At 30.7% G+C, this 25,329-nt stretch overlaps 1 protein-coding gene across 3 annotated transcripts; it reads left to right on the top strand.

The window, feature by feature from the left end:
* Positions 1–654: 654 nt before the first annotated feature.
* On the top strand, positions 655–25,329 carry LOC129916472 (carnitine O-palmitoyltransferase 1, liver isoform). Of its 3 annotated transcripts, none has more exons than XM_055996464.1 (10): positions 655–920; positions 19,607–19,805; positions 19,869–20,606; positions 20,674–20,873; positions 20,933–21,271; positions 21,380–21,445; positions 22,304–22,436; positions 23,863–24,111; positions 24,176–24,535; positions 24,605–25,329. In XM_055996464.1, exons 2-10 carry the CDS (start codon positions 19,665–19,667, stop codon positions 24,716–24,718), a joined length of 2,340 nt encoding a protein of 779 aa, XP_055852439.1. In that variant the 5' UTR covers positions 655–920; positions 19,607–19,664; the 3' UTR covers positions 24,719–25,329. The 3 variants fall into 3 exon arrangements, with proteins under 3 accessions (XP_055852439.1, XP_055852428.1, XP_055852445.1); XM_055996453.1 differs by lacking the exon at positions 655–920 and adding an exon at positions 11,970–12,286; XM_055996470.1 differs by lacking the exons at positions 655–920; positions 21,380–21,445 and adding exons at positions 11,971–12,286; positions 21,733–21,792 and having other exon boundaries at positions 24,605–25,328.

The following is a 25,329-nucleotide window of genomic DNA, read 5'->3' as shown; positions in this document are numbered from 1 at the left end:
AAAAATTTTTTGACATATGGCAGCTCGCCGTCGCGTGTCGCCCATGATGAACAGTTTATCGTTTTTATTCTTATTCTTTTTTATTTTGTTTCTTTTGATGTAATTTGTGAAAATAAATTAACCCGAACACAATAAAGAATGAAATTATAAAAAAATTGAAAAAAAAGAAGAAGCATCGGTGGACAGACATTTCCGTAAAAAAAAAATGAAGCTGATATAAATCATATCATGGATTCCATTCAATATTTACTATAGATAAGAAGAGGTGCGTTCACGATCTATTGTAAAAAAATAAAATTTTACACTTTTACTAGGCCTGTTGCACCAGATCGTGAATACCCCTTATATTTTTCCCGCTGATGCAGCTGGTTGGTGAAAAAGAGTTGACAAATTATTTTTGTATGCTAAAAACCTAGCTTTCTACATAATTTTTTTAAGATTTCCAGCCTCAAAAACTAGCAAAAAATATGTTTGAAAATTTGTATTTTTTGTTTTCGAAGGAACATACAAAATCTAGTTCTTAATACCATGCCAATGCAACAGTACCATAATATTACCATGTGATTTATATGTATCATGCAATTTCTATCGCAAAACAAAAAACTCTCATCAAAAATCCAATTAAAAATTTTTTCTTCAGTTCGATATATTTTGCCTTTGAAGTTGGATGCGCTTTCTCTCGCTGTGTTCTTTTTTTGAGTTTTGTTTTAATTTTTTCTTTGAATAAAAATTAATACACATTTGTGTTGACATCGCTAAAGTTATATAAAAACAAAATTTATCTCTGTGATAAAAATAGAGTTTACAATTTGTAAATTCTTCATAAATATTTATATATTTTCTAACTGTGAACTTTCCAAACTTCTACAAAACAACCGCTCAATATTCTTTTGGGAAATACCTAAGAACTTTTGCTAAATGTAAGTTCATTCACTATATTTATTTTTTTTTTGTATGTTAATTGCCAATTAATAGAGTGTCTGCAAAAAATGTAGGTACTATCAATCATTATAATCACATTTTAATGCAACTGGTTGTGATGATGATTACAAACAAATTCCTTCATAATTTAATTACACCTAGGTACACCTACTCAATAAGGGTGATTTGATTTCTATAAAAAATTACAGATTGTGGACCATTTTTTTCTCTTTAATTAGGTCAAACGTGGTTGCATTATCTCCACCAAAACTTTTGATTTCGTAAAAAAAACAGAAATAGAAAATAAAAAACAACTTTGCCTTTTTATTACTCAAAAACACACAAAACTGATTTATTAATTTTTTTAAAGTTAAAAGTTAACCTGTTCGCCATTCATTTTACGAAATGCCATAGACAGTACCGATTCCGATACCCCCGAACAGTCCAAAGTCCATTATTTATTGTTTTTCTGTTTTTTTTCTGTGTTTCTGGTTTCTCTCCACATTCAGAGCTACTTTATTCATCAAGAGTTTTGATGATGTTGTGGTGCGCTAAGCGAAGCGCTGCGCTGGCAAAGGCAAGGCATTAAGAAGACAAGATGTTGTTTTCTGTTTTACTGTCGTAAACTCGTAACGATATGATACAAAACAAAAAAGAAGGTGTGTGCCTCAAATGCATGCAATGTATAGGCACGCAAAAACATAGATAACACGAAATAGAGACAGGTTGCCTAGGCCTAGAGCGCTCATGCTAAGAAATTTCAACAAAGTAGTCGCTTTACCTCTTAGAAAAGAGATATGATGAGATGGCTGTTTGTGGATTATACAAACACAGAAACAAGAGCAATAGATATTTCATCGTTCAATGACTTAAAAAACGATGGTAATACAGATACACCTGCCACAACTCAACTTTACTTACACATAGCTCCTATTTGTTCTTGTATTCAAAGTTTCTAGAAAACTAAAAGGTACATATATAACAAGAACAGAGAACCAGCCTCTACGAAATTAAAGTAAACAAGGTTGTCTTTTTCAGTTCAAGGCAACCAACTAAAACGAAATAACACTGAACACTGATGGAGTTCAAGTATGTTCTGGTTTAGCGCCTTTTTTTTCGTACTACTTGTTTCTGTAAAGGGCTGGTATTTGTGGTGAAATTGATTGATTAATTTTTATCAGTTTAATAGAAAAAAATACTATTATCTCTTGTGAATAAGATTTGATTTTTATTTGGTTGGTTCGGGAAAGGTTATCTTCATTTGGAAAGTATTTTCGACAGATGGCCGATAAGAAATAAAAAAGTTGTCTTTCCACCAATTTGAATCAGCTGCAAATGAGTTAGAAAAGTTTGTAGTGAAATTATAAAAAGGCCATTTTATGAGGGAGATAGGTAAATAGCGTTCAAGTAAAACTAAAACTTAATCATTTTATACATTCTGTACCTTTTGTCCATGATACACGGAAAAAAATGGTCCACTTACTTGGCAAGCGTTCTTCAGGTGAAATAAGACCTTAATTACAGAAACATTAATAGGTGATAAAGTATCAATTTAAGGTATCAAATATGTTATGTGTTTGTTTATTTCTTTTTAATGACCGAATAATGCTCGGTGTCTTCGAGTTTCTAATTAAATTTTATAACTTTTAGTAAAAAAAGTATAAATAAAAAAATTTTGCTAGTCGAACAAAAAGTTAAAAAAAAGCTGTGTTTCCAATTTCTATGAAAACAATAAAAATACTTTAATTTGCATTTTTAACATACGTTATTATTCCTATGTCTGGAAACATCAACTTAATACTTACCCTCAAAATTATTTAAAATTTCAATTCTGAGTTGTGACCTTATCATACTCCACGTGCGTTATGTGTATATGTACATAAAAATATGAGTAGGGTAATAATATGAATGTACAAACTTCATTACATTATTACACTTATGATATTATAATTTTTAAGTAAATTAATGGCGTTTTCGATTGGCAGTCCGGAAGCGTCCGGAATCATTCTGAAAAAATTTTATTCACACAAAACTGTCAGTTTTGTACGAATAAAACGCTTTCAGAATGTTTCCGGACGCTTCCGGACTGCCAATCGAAAACGCCATAACGTAATACCTTTGTATTTTGCGAAAATGTGACATACAATACAATATTCTATGAATGGAGAGTAACGAATTCAAGTCGAACCTATCGAATTTAAAAGTTTGTAATAGGTGTCCCAACACGACGCTGCCTCATAGGTAGACATGCCATTAGAATTGGCGTAGTTTCAAACGACTTCTGCAGAAGTTGATTTGATGATGAAGAAGAAGAAACAATCTAACATCTTCTTTGGTCATGTCCTGCCCTTTCTAGTAGACGTTAAATATACTTGGAAAAATACTTCTTAGAAGATACTAGTGAACTTATTAATACTGACATTTTCAACCTTTTCCGCTTCATTAAAAGCTCCAACTGGTTAAATTAGTGAGGAATTGCCTTGCAAAATCATGGTATCTCAAAGGACAAATAAGTGGTCTAAGTGTGTCAGTCGTTTTCGTGACAGCAATTTCTACCTAACCTAGCCTACCATTCTTGTCGTTTTAATGTTGTTGCAAAGACATGTGACGCAATTAAAGCATAATTAAAGAAATTTTTAATTTCATTTTGTGGGGTGGCAAGTCTGAAATGTGAACTGGATTAATAAATTCTGTTGTGAATTCAAGTCCTCCCTTCTTTCCTAAATTTCAAAAATAACTTTCATTGAAATCTTTACATCCATTTTCAAAGTAAAGTAAATAAAAACGATTTTAAACATTAATTAAAATACAAAAAGCTTTAAAATCGTATCAAATTCTTTTTCAGAAGAAATTACATTACCATTATAGAAAAAGCGAAAAAGTCTGTAAATTCTATGTGTGAATATAGTTTGACATAAAAATGTTTAAAATATCGATTTTATTTTAACTTTTGAACTCGATTTCTTATTTCTAGAAAACAAGTTCCTGTCATTTTGCTTTATAAATCTATTCAAAATTGTTATCAGACACTCCATAAAAAAGTAGGTTTTTTTGTTCTTCTTTTCTCCTTGTTCTTGCAAATTATTAAAAATACTTTTCTGTGTAACTTTACTATGCGACGTAGCTTATTTACATTCTATTCACATAATTGCTGTGCGTCTTAGTCAAGTCGAGTGCATTGACTTGCATATATTTACTGGAAATAGATTGTGTTATTTAATTTCGACCGGAGAGAAAGAGCACATGTTGAAGCACTTAAAAGTTGTTTGCAATTTATATTATGTCCCAAAGGCTTTGGCATATGAAAGTGTTATATTCTTCAATTAGAGGGTCATCTTTTTAAGATATTGCAAATGAACTTAAAGCTTTAACTTATAAACAAATTTTTGAATTTACGAGTAATTGCTAAGTAAGTTGAGAGTGCAAAGTTTCATTGGTAAATTAAAACGCAATTTCGGAAGATTATAAATGTATAAACCTTTTATCATAATTGCGAATATAAAACCTAAGCAATGTGTCATCGTTTAATAAAATGGATTTTTATAGGTATTGTGAATAAACTAATTGTGCTAACGACTGGGGGTCATTTGCAAATAAAATTTAAAACGAATACTCTGATAAGACTTAAAAACCAAATTTTGCTGCTATCGCATATTTTCTTCAATGGAGATATACATTTTTTTATAATATTATCACTATAGGCGTTATTTCTTTATCATCAAACGCATGATAACATTAACTAGGACATATAAGTTTATTATTTATTAGTTTTGAAGAATTATTTAAAAGTCAACTCGTGAGAAGCAATCTATGTTTGTAAGTAGTGTAGATGATAACCCATTTTGAAAGTAAATCTTATCTCTATAAATTTTTTGAGTTGGACCCACCTGAACTTCATAGTAAATACATAGTTAAATAAGATAAACTTGTTTTTAAGTTAAGTTATCCGTTATTATTTTACAATATTTATTATCAAAAATTAATTCTTTTTAGTTTTTATTAAAATTTCTGCTATTTTAAATGCTGAGTAATGTTGATTTATAAATCAACCATGCGGAATAATTAAAAAAAAAAAAACTTTTAAAAGCTGGAACATATTGATTCTCTTTGTAATTGTGAGGAAAGATATGAGTTTTAAAGTTTATTCTAATCAGTGGACTGTTAAAAAAAAAAAATAAGCTATTTTAAAGAGTCTTTTGAATGTTATGTACATCCTACCTATGCATAATATTGTTATTTGTTAAAAGTTCTGGTTCTAAATACAATTTCAGTGTCCAAGATTATTCCTAAAATTCAAATAAAATAGTGTTTGAAGCATGCGATTTCCAAGAAGAGTCATAGAAATCACAAGGAGAACCTTAATACAAGCTACAAGCGCAATGATTTTTGACGTTTCTAATGTGGTTGCTCAGTTAAAATTATTTTTTTTTTTTCAACGCACTTTTAGTGCGCCACATATTCTGTTCATCTTTTCTACATTTTGAGCGATTTTATTTGACATCTTGTCCCACGGCGTTTTTCTTTGCTACAAGCGAATTTGCATTCTGTTCAACCAGTTAAGATGTAAAAATTAGAGAATTCGGAATTCAAAAATTGGGAAAAATTCCCTAATTTTCAGTTAATGAATTTAAGATTTTGAATTCGTAAGACTGAAGTTCTAATAAATCTCTAAAAAAGTAATAGAAAAAACTGGGATATAGGACCTTTGTATGTCTATTTGAAAAAAAAAAAAATAATAACATTCTCATATATACCGCATTTCATTGTTGTGTACCTATTTTTTAAAAAGAGAACTTTAACTAAATAAAGTAAACATTCACGACTTATTTCTTTTTTAATGCGTTCGCGCTTGCCAATATATTTTTATATTATTTTTAATAACACAAATTAAATGTGTAATTATAATAGAAAACACGTTTTTATGATTTTTTTATTACTGATATTAATTATTAATACTTTGTCGTGTTGATTTTTAAATAGTTTCCGCATGTTTTTTTTTTAATTATGATGACAGGAGGTCTCAAACCGAAAGCTAAAATTAAAAATATATTTCCCAATCCAAACTACAAATTGGTCAATAAAATTATCTTTAAAAAATATATAACCCATAGCAAAATTGCAAAAAAAAGCGAGCGAAGAAATAATCTGAGCAATCGTGGGTGATATCGGCAATTGTGATTTGTGATTGGTGATAGTCACAAGAACCAAACTTTGTATGTGACAATCATTTCGCAAAGCGAATTGGTCTTTTGTAATTATCACCGATAACAAATCAAAAATCACAATTTCAGATTCCATTTCAGATAAAGTGATTTGTGATAGTTGACAAATACTATTTTGTCGTTGCTTTATGGCCACGAGAACATACAAAAAAGTACAATGTCGAAAAAACCGCCAATTTAGCACGGCGAATTATGAATTATTCTATTATAGACATCATTTACAGTGAAACTAGTGAAATACATTTTATTATGTGACTAAATATAACTTTTTTTCCGTGAAATTAATTATGTGAATTTATGCTACTTGCTCAGAAAAAAACAGATTTCTATTTAAACATTACCACTAAAAACCCACTTGATGTTCTACGTCATTTTAACAGGAACCTGTTCTCATTTATAAAGCTTAACAAGAATTGCAAATATAATTTCTGTGTTTCCTTTAACACAAATATTGCACATCATGCAAGCACATCGTGTAAAGTGTGTCTTTGAACAGGGGATAAACTGTAAGCTCTTTTCTTCACGATAATCGTAATTTTTTTTTTTTTTTTTTAATTTCAATCTACGTCATATTTTGTGAAAAGCTTATGTCTCTGGGTTCATAGTCCATTTAGTTATTTATTGGTTTCCCCAACAAACAACACACTTAGTTAGTATGCCACTTGCATTGTATAATTCCTCTGTCTATAGGTATTTTAACAATTGACTCAATTCTTCGTAATAAAAATGATGAATCTAATTTGGAAGGAATTTTGTGTTTTTGCTTTATATTATTGCGAATTAAATGAGAGTATCAGTATATGCACGGGCACGCGTAAATGTTCACCGGTAATTTTTGTTGTAAAAAAGAGAACTTTGATCGTGGCGATACTACTTACACTTTTACAGCTAAATTATGATATTTGAACTTTAAACATTGTCGTAAGCGATGAAATAAATGGAAATACTTAGTAGTGTTTATGAAACAGTATTTTTTCTCCGTAAAAAGTACAGCTTTTGCTTTTCAGTGAAAAATATTCTTTTTGAAAAAAATGTCTGTTTGCTGTTCAATAATTTGGTCTTAGTATAGTTTAAATATGCGGATGCAATTCCGAATGGACTTGGGTTCAATTAAAATTGGACTACTTTGACTACTTGGACTAACTGTATCGAAGTCAAAACATGCGTAATAATGAAATCAGTAAATAATTATTAAGATTTAGCAAAATGATACTGTCACTTCAAGTAGACATTGATTCGACATTAATCCAGCATGGTCTATTACCTGAGCCCACCAGAAAGAACCAGAGTTAAATACCCGACCATTTTTGAACCCGCCCATTTTCTCTACCAAAGATGCTTGTATTTCAAACTCGCATTTTTTGCGTTAGTCAAAAACTAGAACCTCAAAAAATTTTAACTACTTAGGTTGAGTTTCTGATATAAAGGTTTTCGAGTATCTCAAAAAACCTCACTGACTGATAAAGAGCAATTTCCGATATCGTAGAAATTTTACTTACCTTTTATTAAACATTATAGACCAGTTCTGACTATCGTAGAATCATGATATTATGTAGAACGGCATAGTTAAGTTGGTAGCTTATGCAAAAGAAAAAAAAAAGAAAATTTTCAGATTTTCTACTCAAGTGGCGTAGTATCCGCCCATTTTCGCTGAATATTACAAAACTAATAAGCACTTCTTATGATCATAAAACTTTGAAACTTGGTAAAATGGTAGAATTTGTAGTTTACACAAAGGAATTTCGTGTAATTCGTTTTAAATTTTGGGTAAAAGGACAAAGAGGAGTCGTTTTCTAAGAATTTTCCGTTCGGGTGTTTTTATTGTGTGTCAATGAAATTTTTATTATTATATTTGGCAAGTTTTAAAACGCATTCAGTGCGTTCGGGATTAGAATCCCAGCTTCCACCACTTAAAATAAAAATTTTAGAATTAGAAGAACTTGGCTCTTTTTTGACGTGATAGTCTTATAAATTTTAGTACCTGGGTGACCGAGCTTTGCTCGGTATCTTTAAATGTTATAACTTTCAGTGAAAAAAATCAAATGTAAACAGCAATTAGTTGGAGTGGGTTTGAGTTTGCAATGACCAGTTTTTTCGCGGGTTACAAAACACCACATTCCCACTTTATAATTCAGTTTATTTACGTTTGAATACACACACGAGGATCAGCAATGGATAGAAGCGTTACAGGAATCTGCGTTATCGAAAATGCCTACAGCAATGAGATCCTTTTTTGTTCAAATTTTAATTTACGGGTCAGAAAGTTTTGGATGGTGTACATAAAGTTAATCTTTTTTTAAAGTTTAGCCTTGTCGGCAAAGCTTAGTATGAAGAAATACTATTTTCTATCCCTGTCTCTGTTTTATTTTGTATCAGTGGATGCTTTACTTCTTTCTTTTTTTTACTTAGGTATTATATATGTATTATAAGATTGACATTAGGTCAATGCTGTTGCTTGTGAGTTATTTTATTTTTATACGTTAACAATAGTCGCATTAAAACAAAAGAAAAACTTAAAACAAAGATGATGGGTGATACCAAATTAACAAATAACTTAAAAGTTTCAATACATGATCAAAAAAGTCATGATCTTAAAAATTTTGTTTAGTTATTGTAACAAAAAGAAAAAGAACAATGCGTAAAAAGTGGAACCAGCCCTCAAAATTTTATTGAAATCGTTGAATCTGTCTCCGCGAAAAAAAACTAATGTAAGAGAAAATACTTCCAAAATGTTGTATTTGCCTAGGGGAAAAAACCCTCAAAATTTCATCGAAATCTTTAAAGCAATTACCAAAAAACTTATGTATATGTGAGAAAAATAAGCGTACCTGTTGGCGGATATTTCTAAAAGTACTTCCAAAATATTTTACTCGCCTAGAGGACCAAACCCCCAAAATTTAATTGAAATCCTGAAAGTTGTTATCAAAAAAATTCCATGTTAAAAAAGTGGGCGTGGCAGTGGGCGGATTTTTCCAAAAAGACTTCCAAACTTTTTACTCACTTAGATAAACAAACCCTGAAAATTTCATCAAAATCGTTAGAGCCGTTCCCGAAAAAAATTATATGTTAAAAAAGTGGGCGTGGCAGTGGGCGGATTTTTCCAAAAAAACTTCCAAAACTCGCTTAGATAAACAAACCCTGAAAATTTCATCAAAATCGTTAGAGCCGTTTCCGAAAAAACTTATATATTAAAAAAGTGGGTGTGGCAATGGGCAGATTTTTCCAAAAATACCTCCAAAACTGTTTACTCGCTTAGATAAACAAACCCTGAAAATGTCATCGAAATCGTTAGAGTCGTTTCCGAAAAAAACTTATATGTTAAAAAAGTGGGCGTGGCAGTGGGCGGGTTTTTCCAACAAAAAAACTTCGAAAACTTTTTACTTTCTTAAATGAACAAACTCTGAAAATTTCATCGGAATCGTTAGAGCCGTTTCCGAAAAAAACTTGTATGTTAAAAAAGTGGGCGTGGCAGTGGGCGGATTTTTCAAAAAAAAAACTTCCAAAACTTTTTCCTCGCTTATATAAACAAACCCTGAAAATTTCATTGAAATCGTTAGCGCCGTTCCCGAAAAAACTTATATGTTAAAAAAGTGGGCGTGGCAGTGGGCGGATTTTTCCAAAAATACTTCCAAAACTTTTTACTCGCTGAGATGAACAAACCCTGAAAATTTCATGGAAATCGTTAGAGCCGTTTCCGAGATCCGAATTTTATATATATTTATATATATATACAGGGTGTCCCACAGTCACCGCCCCAAATGAAAATCATGGATTCCTGAGGTCATTTTAAGTCGAAAAACTTAAGATGTAATTTTCTCGTTTTCGTCCCGTTTTCGAGTTACCACGGTTTTAATGGTTTTTTCCCTTTTGTCCTTTAACTGGCCTTATCTTTGCCAAAGTACGTTTGATTTGAAAGATTTTTTTTGCAACCAATCAAGAATTTGTTGCAGTTTAAGTTTGTCTCAAAACTTTTTTTTCTGCGGACAATCATTTCTCCACAATTTTGCATTAAACACAACTTTCTTCGTTTTTTAAGTTGTTTTTTACACTTTCATATCATTTAAGTCAAAAAAACACGTTAATGAGTGTAAATTTTTTGTGCTTTTTATTAAAGCCCAGTTTATTTTCATATTAAAATAAGTTTTATTTCATAAAAAAGGCTACTGAAAGTAATTAAAAAAAAATAAACAAACTGAGTGAATTAAAAAAAAAATAATTTTTAAATACAAAATTAATTTAAATGAATTAAAAATTTTTCTGAGCTTTATCTATTTATTCTTTTCTTAACCACAATTGCTCAGAAAAAGTTTTAAATTCATTTAAATTAATTTTTTATTTAAAAATTATTTTTTTTTTCATTCACTCAGTTTGTTTATTTTTTTTTTTATTACTTTCAGTTGCCTTTTTTATGAAATTAAACTTATTTTTTTTATAAATATAAACTGGGCCTTAATAAAAAGCACAAAAATTTAATACTCATTAACGTGTTTTTTTGACTTAAATGATATGAAAGTGTAAAAAACAACTTAAAAAACGAAAAAAATTGTGTTTGATGCAAAATTGTGGAGAAACGGTTGTCCGCAGAAAAAAAAGTTTTGAGACAAACCTAAATTGCAACAAATTCTTGATTGGTTGCAAAAAAAATCTTTCAAATCAAACGTAGTTTGGCAAAGATAAGACCAGTTAAAGGACAAGAGAGCAAAAATCATAAAAACCGTGGTAACTCGAAAACGGGACGAAAACGAGAAAATTACCTCTTAAGTTTTTCGACTTAAAATGACCTCAGGAATCCATGGTTTTTATTTGGGGCGGTGACTGTGGGACACCCTGTATATGTATATATAAACAATTTTAGCTCGTTTAAAGTTATAAGATAAAAAGTGTGACTCATTCTCACGTTTCACCTGAGCGTCTTAGCTGTGTGTTATAAGTTGCAATTCCATACTAAAGGCCAAGTCATATGAAGCCAAGTCCAACTCGTTAGATTTATCTAATTTCTACTTGTTTTATTTTGTTAAATTTTTTCCACGTTTAACTTTTATATATTAACTCTATGTAGGTCCTAATCAAAAAATATGTTATCAATAATATATTGTGTGTGCTTTTCTCTTACGCACATTCGCAACCTTCATCAAAGTACTTTCCAACGTAACATACCGGCAAAGTTACTCACAAATTAAACAATGTGTATCTAAAAATATATTATCTTTCGTACTGATATCGAAGTATATAACATAAACTGTCAATTTTTTTCCGAAAAAATGTGTATTTTAGCAATAATTCAATCTATTTACCTATGTATGATCTAAATTGAAATTAAAATAAATACACAAACCCATTTGAAAAACCTGCATCAACTCTTTCATCAACAGGCTAACAAAATATGTAGATTTAAAATTAGAATGAAAAAAATTGTTTTTCGCTCAGTTTCATGATTAAAAGTATCTTTTTATCAAATTATATTCATACAACGCGGGGGCTATTTTTCGTATTTGTTTTTTTTTTTTTTTATTATCAAGAGGGTCAAAGTCCTCTTTTTCATAGGAGGAAGAAGAAACTTTTTATACCGGCAGTGGCAGTGGCGATGACAGTGTTGGTATTAGTATAGAAGGTGTAGACGGGGGCTTGATTTTATATCTTTCATTTATAATCACAATAATGTTTGTTTTTTTTGTAAAATTTTTATTTACTTTATTTTGCTACTCGTGTGTAGTGTCTCGGGGGGGAATAAAAAAGCTTATTTTGTTGTGTGATTGTAATAGTGTTCGACTTTTTGATATCCCCCTAATAATCTCATAGCTAAATGATCGCGTAATATGACTTTTAGTAATCAGTCAGCTTTTGTCTGGTATTGAGACAAGTCGTTTTCTTAAATAGACCGTGGGTCAAGAATAAACTTGATAGTATAGTTCCTGACTGACTTTGAAACTGTGATAATATAAATTAATACATTTTAAAAACCTTGAAAAATTTTAATTCCTCATTGAAATAATAAAACATTGTTTGTACTATATCAAATCAGCTAGTAGAACTAAAGTTAGAAAAAAAAAATATTAATAAAAGTGAAGTGGTTTGTTTGAATAGCTATTATAGCTTTTTGAAGTGTTTTTACAACGCTCTCTTTTTATTGCAACGAAAATAAGGTAAACATTTTATTACATTATTTTTCGTTAATAATGAATGATTTGTTTTTGATTTCATTTTATTTATGGCTTGTAAATTGAAAGTGTTTGCAACAACGAAATAACATGCAAATTGTTTGATGACAAATTAATTGATCAAAATTATAATTTTAAAGATTTTTTCCTACATACAACTTTTTTTTTTTATTTATGGGAAAATTTATCGGCATTATGCAATTAAGTAGTTATTAATGGTTTTATACACAGTAAAGATTTGTGGCGTATTTACTTTTTAAACTGCGAGTATAGTATATTTTTCTAGCTGGTGGAACATGACGAATTTGGTTGTATTAATCCAAATTTCAAATAAAGCATTCGCAAAGGATTTGCAAGACAGAGTGAAAATTGACCCATTTTTGACAATTTTAGTTTTATCAGTTTGTTTTTGAAAGGAAATACAAGTGCTGTCATATAGACACAAGCTTGTGGTTAGTGGTTACTAATGTAATGTATGGCGTTGACCCGAAATTCGGGTATAATTTGTTAAATTCGACGTAAAAGCATTTTTTCCTTCTTAACCCTTTAACATTCTTGTCAAAAAGTAAATTTTAAGAAGTATAACTTCAAAAATCTCATACATTATAAAACTTAATTTAATTAATTAAGTTACATATTCAGCCGAGTATACATTTTTGACACTATTGAGGTGAAAAGATAAATTTTCAGCTGTCAAAAATGTACCTGCTTGGAGTCGGTTAAATTTTTATCTTCAGAGGATACATTTTTGACAGAAGGTTTTTTTTACATATAACCCAATTGCCACACGCCCTTAAGCGGCCCATACACACCACACTTGTGTGCACACCGGAGCAACAAAATCAAAACTTTTTGATTTTTTTGTGTCGGTGTCATGATCGGTGTGCCGTCTGTGGTGCGGTGTACACACAAATGTGCGCACAAGTGTGTCTTGTCTATGGACCGCTTTAATTCTATCCGGTCGATGATACAAGCTCTTAGAATATGATTGTCAATTCTTAATTTCGTACTTTAATCATTCCTTAAAAGGGATTAATAGAGATGAAGTGAAGAAGCTAATGTATTTTCGTTGCAATGCTTACAGTTTTTTCTTCTTGAATACGTTGTGTTCCATGAAGTTGTGCTGAACTATTCCGAACAGAAAAATACAGCTTATTGCATTTCAATGAGTTTTTCTGTTCCAAATTGTTCTAGTTTGCGGTTCAATGACGCTGCCTGGAACAGTTTATAACAGTTTTTTGTGTTGCTTTTGAGTCATAACAATTTCGAACAGATTCGAGAGAACTGTCAATTTCATTTTTCGATCGAACTCAATCCACATTGTTTTTTGCTTTGTGAAATTTTTGTCTTCAACAATGAATGTGAAACTTTGTCCTTGCCTGACAAATCGAAGCAATTTCGAAACAGAAAGAAATTTTGGAGATGGCATTTTATTTCGATCATGTTGAAAATTTATTTCCATTCGAAACCATGAACGATCGAGTTAAAATTTTCTAAGCTTTCGCAACAGCATGAAATCTAGGACATGGTATTTAATATCGACCGTATTTGAATATGGATTTCAATTGGCTCCTTATCGAAATGCAAAACATGGCCGATCGAGTAAATTTTTGAAAAGAGCACACCAACTCGACTCAAGATTACAAAGGATGAAAATAGCTTTCAAGAAAGTTTCTAATGGTGTTTTCGTTTGGTAAAAAAATCAATTTATTTTTTTATCTAAATCTGTCAAAAAAACAATTTTTGATCTGTTCAACTGCAATTAAGTAGTCGCAACAACAGATTTAGATCAAAAAATAAATTGATTTTTTTACCAAACGAAAACACCATAACTTGTAATAAAAATTGATCTGCGTTATTTCATCAAACAAAAATGTGTAACTTAACTTTTACTTACTTAAAATGAGTTGCATAATATTTTTATTGTGATCTAAACATTTTGATCAAATTTTATCAAACAAAAAGCTTTTTGTCTCGACAATTTTGGGGTCAATACCTATTTTTTTTTTTTTTTTTTTTTTCATCGATAAAAAAGGGGTGGCGTTTTATTATTTTGTTTGCAATCTATAAATCAATTGAAAATATCATGAGTCGCATTTTGTTTATTTATCTCTTCAAGAAGAAAAAAAAGAAACAAGAAAAAAAAACAAATTCATTTCCTCAATTTGATTGTATCTTTCTTTCTATGTTTATGAGTACAATTATTTTAATAGAGAGAAACAAATTGTGTGACAACTTGAACTGCACATTGTGTAGTTCAAAACCTTTGATTGCCGGTGCACGTATTGTAAACTATTTACATTGTTTTCTTCTTTGTTTTTTATTACCTGCACGTTTAACCTGCCTTGAGTTGTCTATGTTTTTTAATTTTTTTTTTTTTTTGTTAATAAAATCAGAGATGGTAATGTAGGACAAGGTCGTCTTTGAAACCCCAACCAAAACCAAAACGAAGACAGACGCAAATCAGTTTTGTATGGACGGACGAACAAATGAAATAAAAACGACAAATAATAATTTTCAATGGTTTGATTTTTTTCAAGAGCACTCAACTTAAGAGGCATATACACCTACTCACACATAAACGGCACATCTGTGAAAGTTACTTTTTTTAAAAGCTCGACAAAAACTCGAATAGAAAAAAAAAAACAGATGGATGTGGTTTTATTTGTATCTGTTTTTATTTTGTATTTGTCTTTTAGACGAAACGTTGAGGGCAAAGTCCAGATCTGATAGTAAATAGTGTTATATGAATCTTTGATTTTATTGTTGTTGTTTATACTTTTTATTTCAAGTATTGTGGCAGTTTTAAGTAAAATACTTGTTATGCCGCTATTTAATCAACAAGAAAATCAAAATGAATTGTAATTTTATTGCTTATCAATTGGTTTTGTGTGTGGTCAAAGTCGCAAATGTTATGAGATAGGTTAGATACCTAGATCAAAAGCAAAAATAAAAAGATGGCAAATGTGTCATGTTTTGACGAAGAATGTTTTCAAGACTGTTTCAGAGAATATTTTTTTCAAAACTTTTTTCTCTCTCTATTTTGTGATAGTAGACATCCTTGTGTTTTACTAATTTTTGTATTAAGAAATAGTATCGGTGTCTTAATCTACTCTTGTGTGACTCCACTTTCGAGTTTATTGCTTTTAGGCAGCATTATTTTCACTTTGACTACCAAGATGTTTGTTTATTTCAAATTTTGCTACGAAAAACTATTCTCAAACCTTTCTATCAAAAAAAAAAAAACTTGTAAATATATTCAAGTTATTTATTTGTTTACAATTTTCTTTTTGTATTATCTTTGTTTTCTTTTTTTTTTATAATACTTGCATGTATGTATATATCTTGAAAGCTGTTAAGATATTTTATTGTAAGACTTTTGTTGTTTTTTTTTTCTTTTCTAATTAAATGCCGGCCTAAGTTTACCTTGCCAGCTGATTTAAAAAAACATGAATGACATAAGAAAGATAGACAAAATAAATAAAAGATACATAATGTTATGTCGACATTTATTTATTTACAAAGCTCTGCCGGTTTTTTATTTTTATGTTATGTGTATAATTTTAAAAAGCTCACCTGTATATTTTTACACAAAAATAAATCTGTGAAAAGAGGCATAATCGCATAATTATTTGCCACGTTAAAGAACAAGCAAGAAAAAGTTATCCGATTATGTTTTAAGTTAATTGGACTTGTCAATAAATTGCACAGACAAAATTGATTTTATAAGAATGTAATGATTTTAAAGCGGAAATGGCTTAGAAAATTTCTTTTAGATTGATGACTTAATTTAAATATTAAAAAAAAAAATAAACACTTTTTCGTTACAAATTCGAGTGGAAGAAATTCGTTTTTTTTTATAATGCTCTTTTCTGTTAGAAATAAAACCCACACTTTAAATCTTTCAAAAGCGATTTCTAATATACATATGTACATATGTACATATTCTCAAAACTTTAAACTTAATTCCGAGTTGTTGACCCTTACTTTAGCGAGTTAACAGACATTTTTTGGTTATAAAGTTAAGGCTAGTTTACACGGGACTGTGATCTTCCAATATTGGCACATTTTTGGAAAACAAATTTTACAATTAGGTTTAGCAATTGGAAGATATCTGACAGGTATGCCAATATTGAAAGATCTTCTATTTTGTGTATACCTACTAGGCTTACTTTTCGTTCCAGTAAACAAGCATATGGGATTTTCTAGCGGCCGATCCGAAAATAATACTGGCGTTTAATCATTTGTCGTTAGGGTCAACTTAACTGACATAAAAAAAAAAACAATCGATTCCACGGTGTTATCAAAAATTGTTTATCGCTAAGACCACACTATAGCTAATTTAACGAAAGTATTTTTGAATTACACTGTCATAAAATTAAATAAACTCAAGAAATAAACCCATTTGATCATATAAAAGGATACACCTTCTCAGATCAGGCTTCATCAACAAATTAAAAAATACCCTCTAGGCTAGATATGTGCTTTAAGAAAGATTATTGTTATGTTGTTAATACAATTTGAAATCACATTAAAGTCAGTAAAGATCGCTTTAGTTTAGATAATGTTGTAACGTTGTTATTTCTTTGGACTATGATATGCTCCACAGCGGGTGCTCCAATCGACTTGACTCGATGAACGTGTTATATCCAGAAATAGTTTTGTTCATTGACCGCCTAGATCAAATTTACTTAACCCGCGACCCACGGGCCTCCAGTGCTTCGTCATTACTCTATGAGTGACCTGCTTACAGAAAAAATGTCTTTTTTTATAACACCAATTTTTATATTACATCTGAATTACTCTTATATAGTAACTTGCCAACAACAGAAACGCAAGGACGTACGACCCATTAATACACTCAGTCACAAAAGTAAGTATACACCCCTAACTTTGTTTAACCAAGACCTCAAAAAAAAGAATCTAACACATTTTCGAAAAAAATTTAAATGTGGTTTTATTTCATTAATCATTGCCTACATATTTACAAAAAAAAATTTGTCAAATAATCAATACTAAATGAAAAAGTGACAAAAAATTAAACACAGTACAAAATTTCGCATTACAAAAGTAAGTATACAGAGAAGAAAAAACTATGAAAATCGATGTATAAATATCTTAATTTTTTGGGAAATAATATATTTTAGGCTACCCCCTAGACTTGACGAGGTCAAACTCACTTGAAGGCATTGATTTTACTAAAAGACTCGTTTCAGCTAATCCTTTGAATGCTTCCTTACTTTTCTCACCAAATGGTCCAACAGATGCTAAATAGTATCCAAATCGAGTAACTGGGGGACGTTTGGATCTGGTTTTGAAAGTTTTTGATCAAAAATTCACTCAAAAATACCGAGTTTTGCTTAGGGCCGTTACCTTTATTGAAGATAATCAATCCATCTTAGCCTAATTATTCGACACTCTGGTGAAGGTTTGTCTATAAAATATCTAAAAAACAATACCCATCCCTTGTTTCCTCAAGGAGACCAAATAACCCACACCAAAAGCTATAAGCAAAAACCCCCATACCATAAACGAATCACTGCCGTTTTTACCAGTACCTTCCTTTCTTTTCGGATCTACTTCTTTTATCGGTTTTCTAGAAATATTCCCACATCCATAACTCATATACACGTAAGACGAAGTGTACTGCTCAGATGGACCTGGTAAAATTTGGAGAAAGATACAAAAGTAACAAAATCCCATCAAAAAGCTGGTACTGGTAAAAACGGCAGTGATTCGTTTATGGTATGGGGGTTTTTGCTTATAGCTTTTGGTGTGGGTTATTTGGTCTCCTTGAGGAAACAAGGGATGGGTATTGTTTTTTAGATATTTTATAGACAAACCTGCACCAGAGTGTCGAATAATTAGGCTAAGATGGATTGATTATCTTCAATAAAGGTAACGGCCCTAAGCAAAACTCGGTATTTTTGAGTGAATTTTTGATCAAAAACTTTCAAAACCAGATCCAAACGTCCCCCAGTCACTCGATTTGGATACTATTTAGCATCTGTTGGACCATTTGGTGAGAAAAGTAAGCATTCAAAGGATTAGCTGAAACGAGTCTTTTAGGAAGAGTGGAAAAGATTCGGCCCAAAAGTTGCAAAAAATCTAGTAAAATCAATGCCTTCAAGTGAGTTTGACCTCGTCAAGTCTAGGGGGTAGCCTAAAATATATTATTTCCCAAAAAAATTAAGATATTTATACATCGATTTTCATAGTTTTTTCTTCTCTGTATACTTACTTTTGTAATGCGAAATTTTGTACTGTGTTTAATTTTTTGTCACTTTTTCATTTAGTATTGATTATTTGACAAATTTTTTTTTGTAAATATGTAGGCAATGATTAATGAAATAAAACCACATTTAAATTTTTTTCGAAAATGTGTTAGATTCTTTTTTTTGAGGTCTTGGTTAAACAAAGTTAGGGGTGTATACTTACTTTTGTGACTGAGTGTACATTAAACTTTGTTGTGATTTTTTTACTCTATTCTAATCATAAATTTTGCAAATTAAGTCTATTTAATGTTTCTATTTCGAAACCACAAACCTCACACACACCTTTCCCATAAAAACTATATTCAACCACTTTGAATGAATCTTAAAACTTGTTTTGTTAGTTAACCTTTGAATAAGAAGTTAATTTATGGTTTGTTTATGAATATTTATGTTACTCATAACAACGAACGAGAAACGGATGGGCGTGTTTGTTTTGTTTGTCTTTTTAAGTTTTTAGACCTAGACTACTGACCCTCAGTTCAATACAGATTTATAATTGGCATTTATTTACTTGTATTTATTTCGGTCACTTAACCAAGACTTTTTGTGAAAAATTTAGCAAGTCAACCAAAACTTTTTACTAAACATACATGTTTTATTGAATATTCTTGGTTAAAGACAAAAAAATTGACACATCCGAGGTAAAAAAAAAACTTAATTTCCGAACTCGTATTTTCAAGACCACCAAAATAAATTTTGTGTTTTTGTTTCATCATTGGAAATGGTTAATTTAAATATTTAACTTACACGTGTACTTACACCTACGGACTGTCCGAATCTGTTTACATTTAATTAGAGTCTGAATAATTCTAATTACATAATAACTAAAGTATGTAATTCAATTTTGGTGTAAACAAAATAATAACATGAAACATTTGAATGCAAATGTTTTGAAATGTTCAATGGCCAGTTTTATTCAATTTAACTCAAAATCAAACAATATAATAAAACAGAATAAATTATTAGTTTCAAAACCTCTGTTAGCTATTTTTTAAATTGTTTATTAATTCGTTTTTTCCTTTTTTTACAGCTTCAAGGCATTGGTTTTTGGTTTTCTTTGCTAAGGGAGCTTAAAACAAGCCACCGCCATGGCTGAAGCCCATTCAGCTGTAGCCTTCCAATTTTCAATCACCCACGAAGGATGGGACATTAATTATGACCAAGAAGTTCTTAATCTTGTTTGGGATTCAGGCGTACGATCCTGGAAGAAACGTATAGCCAGAGCGAGAGTAAGTTTAAATTAATCCGAAACATAAAAACATAATTTAATTATAAATCTTATTTTATTTTAGAATGGCATACGCAATGGTGTCTATCCGGCACACATTCAAAGTTTATGGCTAATAACAGCCATAGCAATTGGATTACACTTTTCCGGCTATAATGCGCCTTTTAACTTAACAAATAAAATTCTAGTCCGTCTTCCAACAAACACTGTAAATTATCAATTATTAGCGTGCTTCTTAGCTTCACTTATTGTTTGGCTAACAATATGTTTTACAATGCGTTACACACTCAAAGTCCTACTCATCTACAAAGGATGGATGTATGAGTCAAGAGCGCCTGGTAGTAGGATCTCAATTGGAACAATACTCTGGACGGCAGTAGTAAAATTACTTTCCAGTTGGAATACTCCTGGTTTGTATAGTTTTCAAGGATCATTGCCACGATTGCCATTACCTAGTGTGCATGATACAATGCAAAGATATTTGCGATCAGTTCATCCTCTTTTGGATGAAGAAAACTACAAAAGAATGGAGAATCTCGCTAAAGAATTTGAGAGTACAATTGGCAAGAAATTACAGCGTTATTTGGTTTTGAAGAGCTGGTGGTCATCCAATTATGTTTCTGATTGGTGGGAGGAGTATGTTTATCTTCGTGGTCGCAGTCCATTGATGGTTAATAGCAATTTTTATGGAACTGATGCTATTTTCTTGGAATTCACCACAAAACAAGCTGCACGTGCTGCCAATGTTGTTAGTCAATTGCTTGCCTTCCGTCGTTTGATTGAGAGACAAGAACTTCAACCAGTTAGTCGATAAAAAATTAATATGAAATGATGTAGTTTATTAATAAATGAAATATTCATTCTTCTAGATAATGATCCAGGGTATGATTCCACTATGCTCGTGGCAATATGAACGTACTTTTAATACAGTTCGTGTGCCAGGGTTAGAGACAGATAGAATTACTCATTACAAAGAGTCAAATCACATCGTTGTCATGCACAAGGGCTGCTTCTACAAAGTAATAATCTACTACAAGGGACGTCTTTTGAGACCATCTGAACTTCAAGTGTAAGTTACAGGAAATATCTTATCTTTCTTAATTCTAATTTCTATCATTATTCCTCTAGACAAATGGAAGAAATACTCAATTCTAACGCAACTCCACTGCCACATGAAGAACATCTTGCCGCACTGACCGCATGGCAGCGTTCCAAATGGGCAGAAGTACGTAACACTCATTTTACACGCGGTGTCAATCGTGTATCTCTCAATGCAATCGAAACATCTGCATTTATTTTGTCTCTGGACGATGAGCCACTCGAATATGACAAAGATGATCACACTAAATTGGACAACTTTGGAAGACGTCTACTTCATGGAAAAGGATACGATCGTTGGTTTGATAAGTGCTTTACTGTTTGCGTAGGAAGCAATTGCAAAATTGGTTTTAATGCTGAACATTCATGGTAAGTCAATTTAGTTGATGTTTTCAATCAATGTTGGAAGAAAACCTTTTAGAAAAACTCTGTTAACTCAAAAATAAAAATCTTATTTTGATATTGAACCAATAAAAGGGGGGACGCTGCTGTTGCCTCTCATATGTGGGAGAATCTTATCACGGATGAAGGGCTCACCGATGGGTAAAGAAAAAAATACAAATTCTTCTTCTTCTATTCAAATAAATAAACGTTATGTTATTATGTTATGGCAGCGGCATCCAATTGGCAGCTTTTCCCCCACAAACTTACTTTCTTTCTTCTACTTATGTTACGTTTCCGAAGCTTGGAAATGAACTACCTATTTCTTCTTCTTCTGTTATTATTTATTATTTTTTTTTTTTTTTTATTTTTCTTCCAAATGTATTCATTATTATGCTTTCTTTTATTATTTTATACACATTATTGTAAATATATTTCTATATATTCAGGGCCGACGCACCGGTCATGGGGCATTTGTGGGAATACATAATTGGTGATGATATTGATGGGTAAATAGATTTATTTTATGTTTCATTTATACTAACTAACAACCAAAAAAATTATGCTTCATTTCTAACACCAAAAAGCTGTTTTTGTTTTTTATTTATTTTTTTTTTTTTGTTTTAGTTTATTTAACTTTTTTTTAATTTTATTTTAAATACCTTGCTGTACAAATATATTTTCCCAATGCAATTGGATGCTAAAAATAATATACGTGCTTTAAAACAAAAATAATAAAAACCCAGGGACGAAATAGGCTAACGCAATAGCCGATAGTTGATAGCCAAAAAACGACAAATTATGGAGCAAAATCATCGTTTTTTGACTATCAACTATCAAGTTAGCCGATTCTACCCCAGTTTTTTTACAACTTAGTATCAACTCAATTTTTTACCAAAAATAAAAAAATGAGTAACTACTGGGCTTTAGAAAAAACACGGCTAAAGACAAAGCTTCTGTTGAAGTATTGTTTTCTTAAAAAATTAACTAATCATCCTTTTATATACAAAAACAAAATAGATATGATGAAGATGGTAACACTAGAGGAATTCCTGAATTTACTCCTCCATCACCAATAAGATTAAATTGGGAGTTGGAACCATTCAAGGACAAAATTGAAGAGGCTACTGTTGATGCTACTAAACTTTTGAATGTAAGTATTTTGCCTTACCTATAAAAAGCAAAATAGTACAGGAAATATAGACTTTTTCGTGGAACGAAATACAGGTTAGCTGATTTTTTCAAATCTGAAAGAAGGGTATTAGAAAAGCTTAAGTCCTGGTTTTCGCGCCTGCTTTTTTACTAATTTTCCTGTACTATAAATACCTAACATTTAATGTAACCTATGGATCAATTAAGTGACCAATTAAGTGAGTTTGTTCCTTCAATATTGTTGCTTTATCTTAAAGTAGTGCTTCAGAAGCATTTATACCATCATTAATAAGCAAACTAGTAAATGTGTGATTTTAATAGTACGACTTCTCATTTCAATGGATTTTGCACACATGTATTGCTTAATTTAGGAATTGTTAAGTATGCCTTATTCCAAATGGAATGGTCCACTAAATTATACCGTAATAATACTTGTACTGTCCCTTGGCGCTTGCTTGTCACTACTTTTTTCTGACCTTGGTATAGAAAATAAATGTTAGATTCCTTAATATTAAGTTTTCTTTTTTATTCTTTTACTCTCTAAATGCTAACTGTATGGTTACATTTTCTTTTGATTTTGATTTTTTGTTTTTTATATATAAATTTGCAATTCAAAATCGTTAAAATGCCTATATAATCGGCATATTTCGGACAGTTCATAGTGTATGAAAGGTATTTGATATGCGGGTTAGCTTAAGAAATATACACTGAACGTCAAAATTAAGAGGACGCTAATTTAAAAAAAATTTTTTTTGATTTTGTGTTTTTATGATAAGGACTTATAGTTTGATCAATTCCACATCATTTAAACAAAAATTTGATTGCAAATTTTTTTTTGGGAGTGACAGTTTAGGACTTGGTGTTCTCTCTAATTGCTCCAAACATTGCAAGATGTATCCTTACCTTACTGTTTATACTCTATAGGTCAAATAATGGGGTATTTGGTTTCATGCAATTTTGAGTTTCCCTATAGTGTCCTGGGATCTATGGATTAAAAAAAAACCACGCTAGTCGGTATAGAGTATTAAATTGGGTCAATCCAAGACAGTGCGACAAGCTTTCTCCAATGCGAGAAAAAATGCTACTTTGTATTAAAAGGTAACGGTGTATTTAACTTGAGTAATGAGTACACAGAATTGTTCTTGAAGGTCCTTCATATATCTTCCTATATCTATCACAGATAACTATATGCGTCCTTACAACAAAAATGTATTCCACTTCTTTTTCGGATCTAGACTACTGATAAAAAAAAGTGTACAAACAGTCAGGTATAAATAAGTTTTAAAGTCTTCAAAAAACTTTCAGGACTTTCTAAAATAAACTCATCATTTTGGAGAAAAATAGTTTTGCTGCTTCTTTTGAGGCAACATAGATTTGTTTAACAGTGCAAAGTTATTATGTTAATTTCTTTTTCTAATCATTTTCAGGATGTCGACTTACGTATTCTGGTTCACAACGAATACGGCAAAGGATTCATGAAGAAATGTCGCATATCTCCAGATGCATTCATTCAGATGGCTCTTCAACTGGCATATTATCGCGATGCTAAACGTTTCTCACTCACATACGAGGCTTCTATGACAAGACTTTTCCGCGAAGGTCGAACTGAAACTGTTCGTCCATGTACAATCGAATCAAGTGCATGGGTTAAGGCTATGGAAAGTGGACAATCAACGGTAAATAAAAATAAATTATTGAAAGTTTAAATAGAAACTTAATTGAAAACTCTTTTAATTCTAGAACAAAGAATGCGTTGAATTACTTCTTAAAGCTTGTAATCGCCATCAATTGGGCTATCAAGATGCTATGTCTGGTCGTGGAATCGATAGGCATCTATTTTGTTTATATGTTGTCTCAAAGTACCTTGAAGTGGATTCTCCATTTTTAAACGAAGTTCTCAGTGAACCTTGGCGCCTGTCCACTAGTCAAACCCCACACGGACAGACACCTAAGATGGATCTGAAAAAGCATCCAAATTTAATAAGTGCTGGTGGTGGTTTTGGCCCAGTTGCCGATGATGGTTATGGTGTTTCCTACATCATTGCTGGCGAGGATTTGATTTTCTTCCATATTTCTGCCAAAAAGAGTTGCGGAACGACGGTAAATTTGAAATTAAAAAAAAAAAGTAATGATTTCAAGTTATTAATAAATTTTGTATTATGTCCTTAGAGTGCAAATAGATTTGGTGAAAATATACGAAAAGCTCTAGCTGATATGCGTACCATGTTCGAACAACATATCAAGGACAATCCAAAAAAGACAAACGGAGCCATCCAAAAATAGATGAATCAAACCTGGCCGACCACATAAATAATTTAAACAAAACAAAAACAAAAAACACATTGTTTTATGTTAAGACTTAGACCTAGATTTAAGAATCATAGTTAATGTAATAATATTTGAATTTTATGAGAAAGCAAGCAAAAAAAATCGAGGAATACCATTAATGAACAAAAGCTTTAAAACAAAATCAAAAAAACAACACTTTAGGTATCTTTTTTGAGACTCTATACACACTCGTGGTAATTGATTGAAATTATCAAATGTTTAAATTTGACACAATCCTCCCCAAAAACACAAATATTTTTGTGCAGTTAAGTGAGAGTGCATTTAAGTAAGAGCTTTTTGTTTAAAAAAAATATACAAATTTCGTAAAAAAAAAATTTTCTCAGGGAGAACGATTAACTTAGAAAAAAAAAGAATTTTTTTAGAATAAAAATTTACCAACCAAACAAGTGCAATGCAAATTTTTTGTATAACTCTTAACGGTATAACACTTTTTTATAATCCAAAAAAAAAAAAATTATTATTGTTTTTTCTCTTTACCTAGTAAAATTTGTATTATTCGTAAAATGAAAGTGAGCTACATAATATTTCAATAATGTAAAATTAAA

Source organism: Episyrphus balteatus, chromosome 1, assembly GCF_945859705.1.
Source record: "Episyrphus balteatus chromosome 1, idEpiBalt1.1, whole genome shotgun sequence".
Taxonomy (NCBI): domain Eukaryota; kingdom Metazoa; phylum Arthropoda; class Insecta; order Diptera; family Syrphidae; genus Episyrphus; species Episyrphus balteatus.
Note: the sequence above shows the minus strand (reverse complement) of the source record. Positions and strands in the feature narration are given on the sequence as shown.

Coding starts and splice junctions, on each gene's coding strand:
- LOC129916472 (XM_055996464.1), top strand. CDS start 19,665: ATGGCTGAAGCCCATTCAGCTGTAGCCTTCCAATTTTCAATCACCCAC. Junction 20,874..20,932: donor AGACCATCTGAACTTCAAGT/GTAAGTTACAGG, acceptor TTATTCCTCTAG/ACAAATGGAAGAAATACTCA. Junction 21,272..21,379: donor TTTAATGCTGAACATTCATG/GTAAGTCAATTT, acceptor AACCAATAAAAG/GGGGGACGCTGCTGTTGCCT.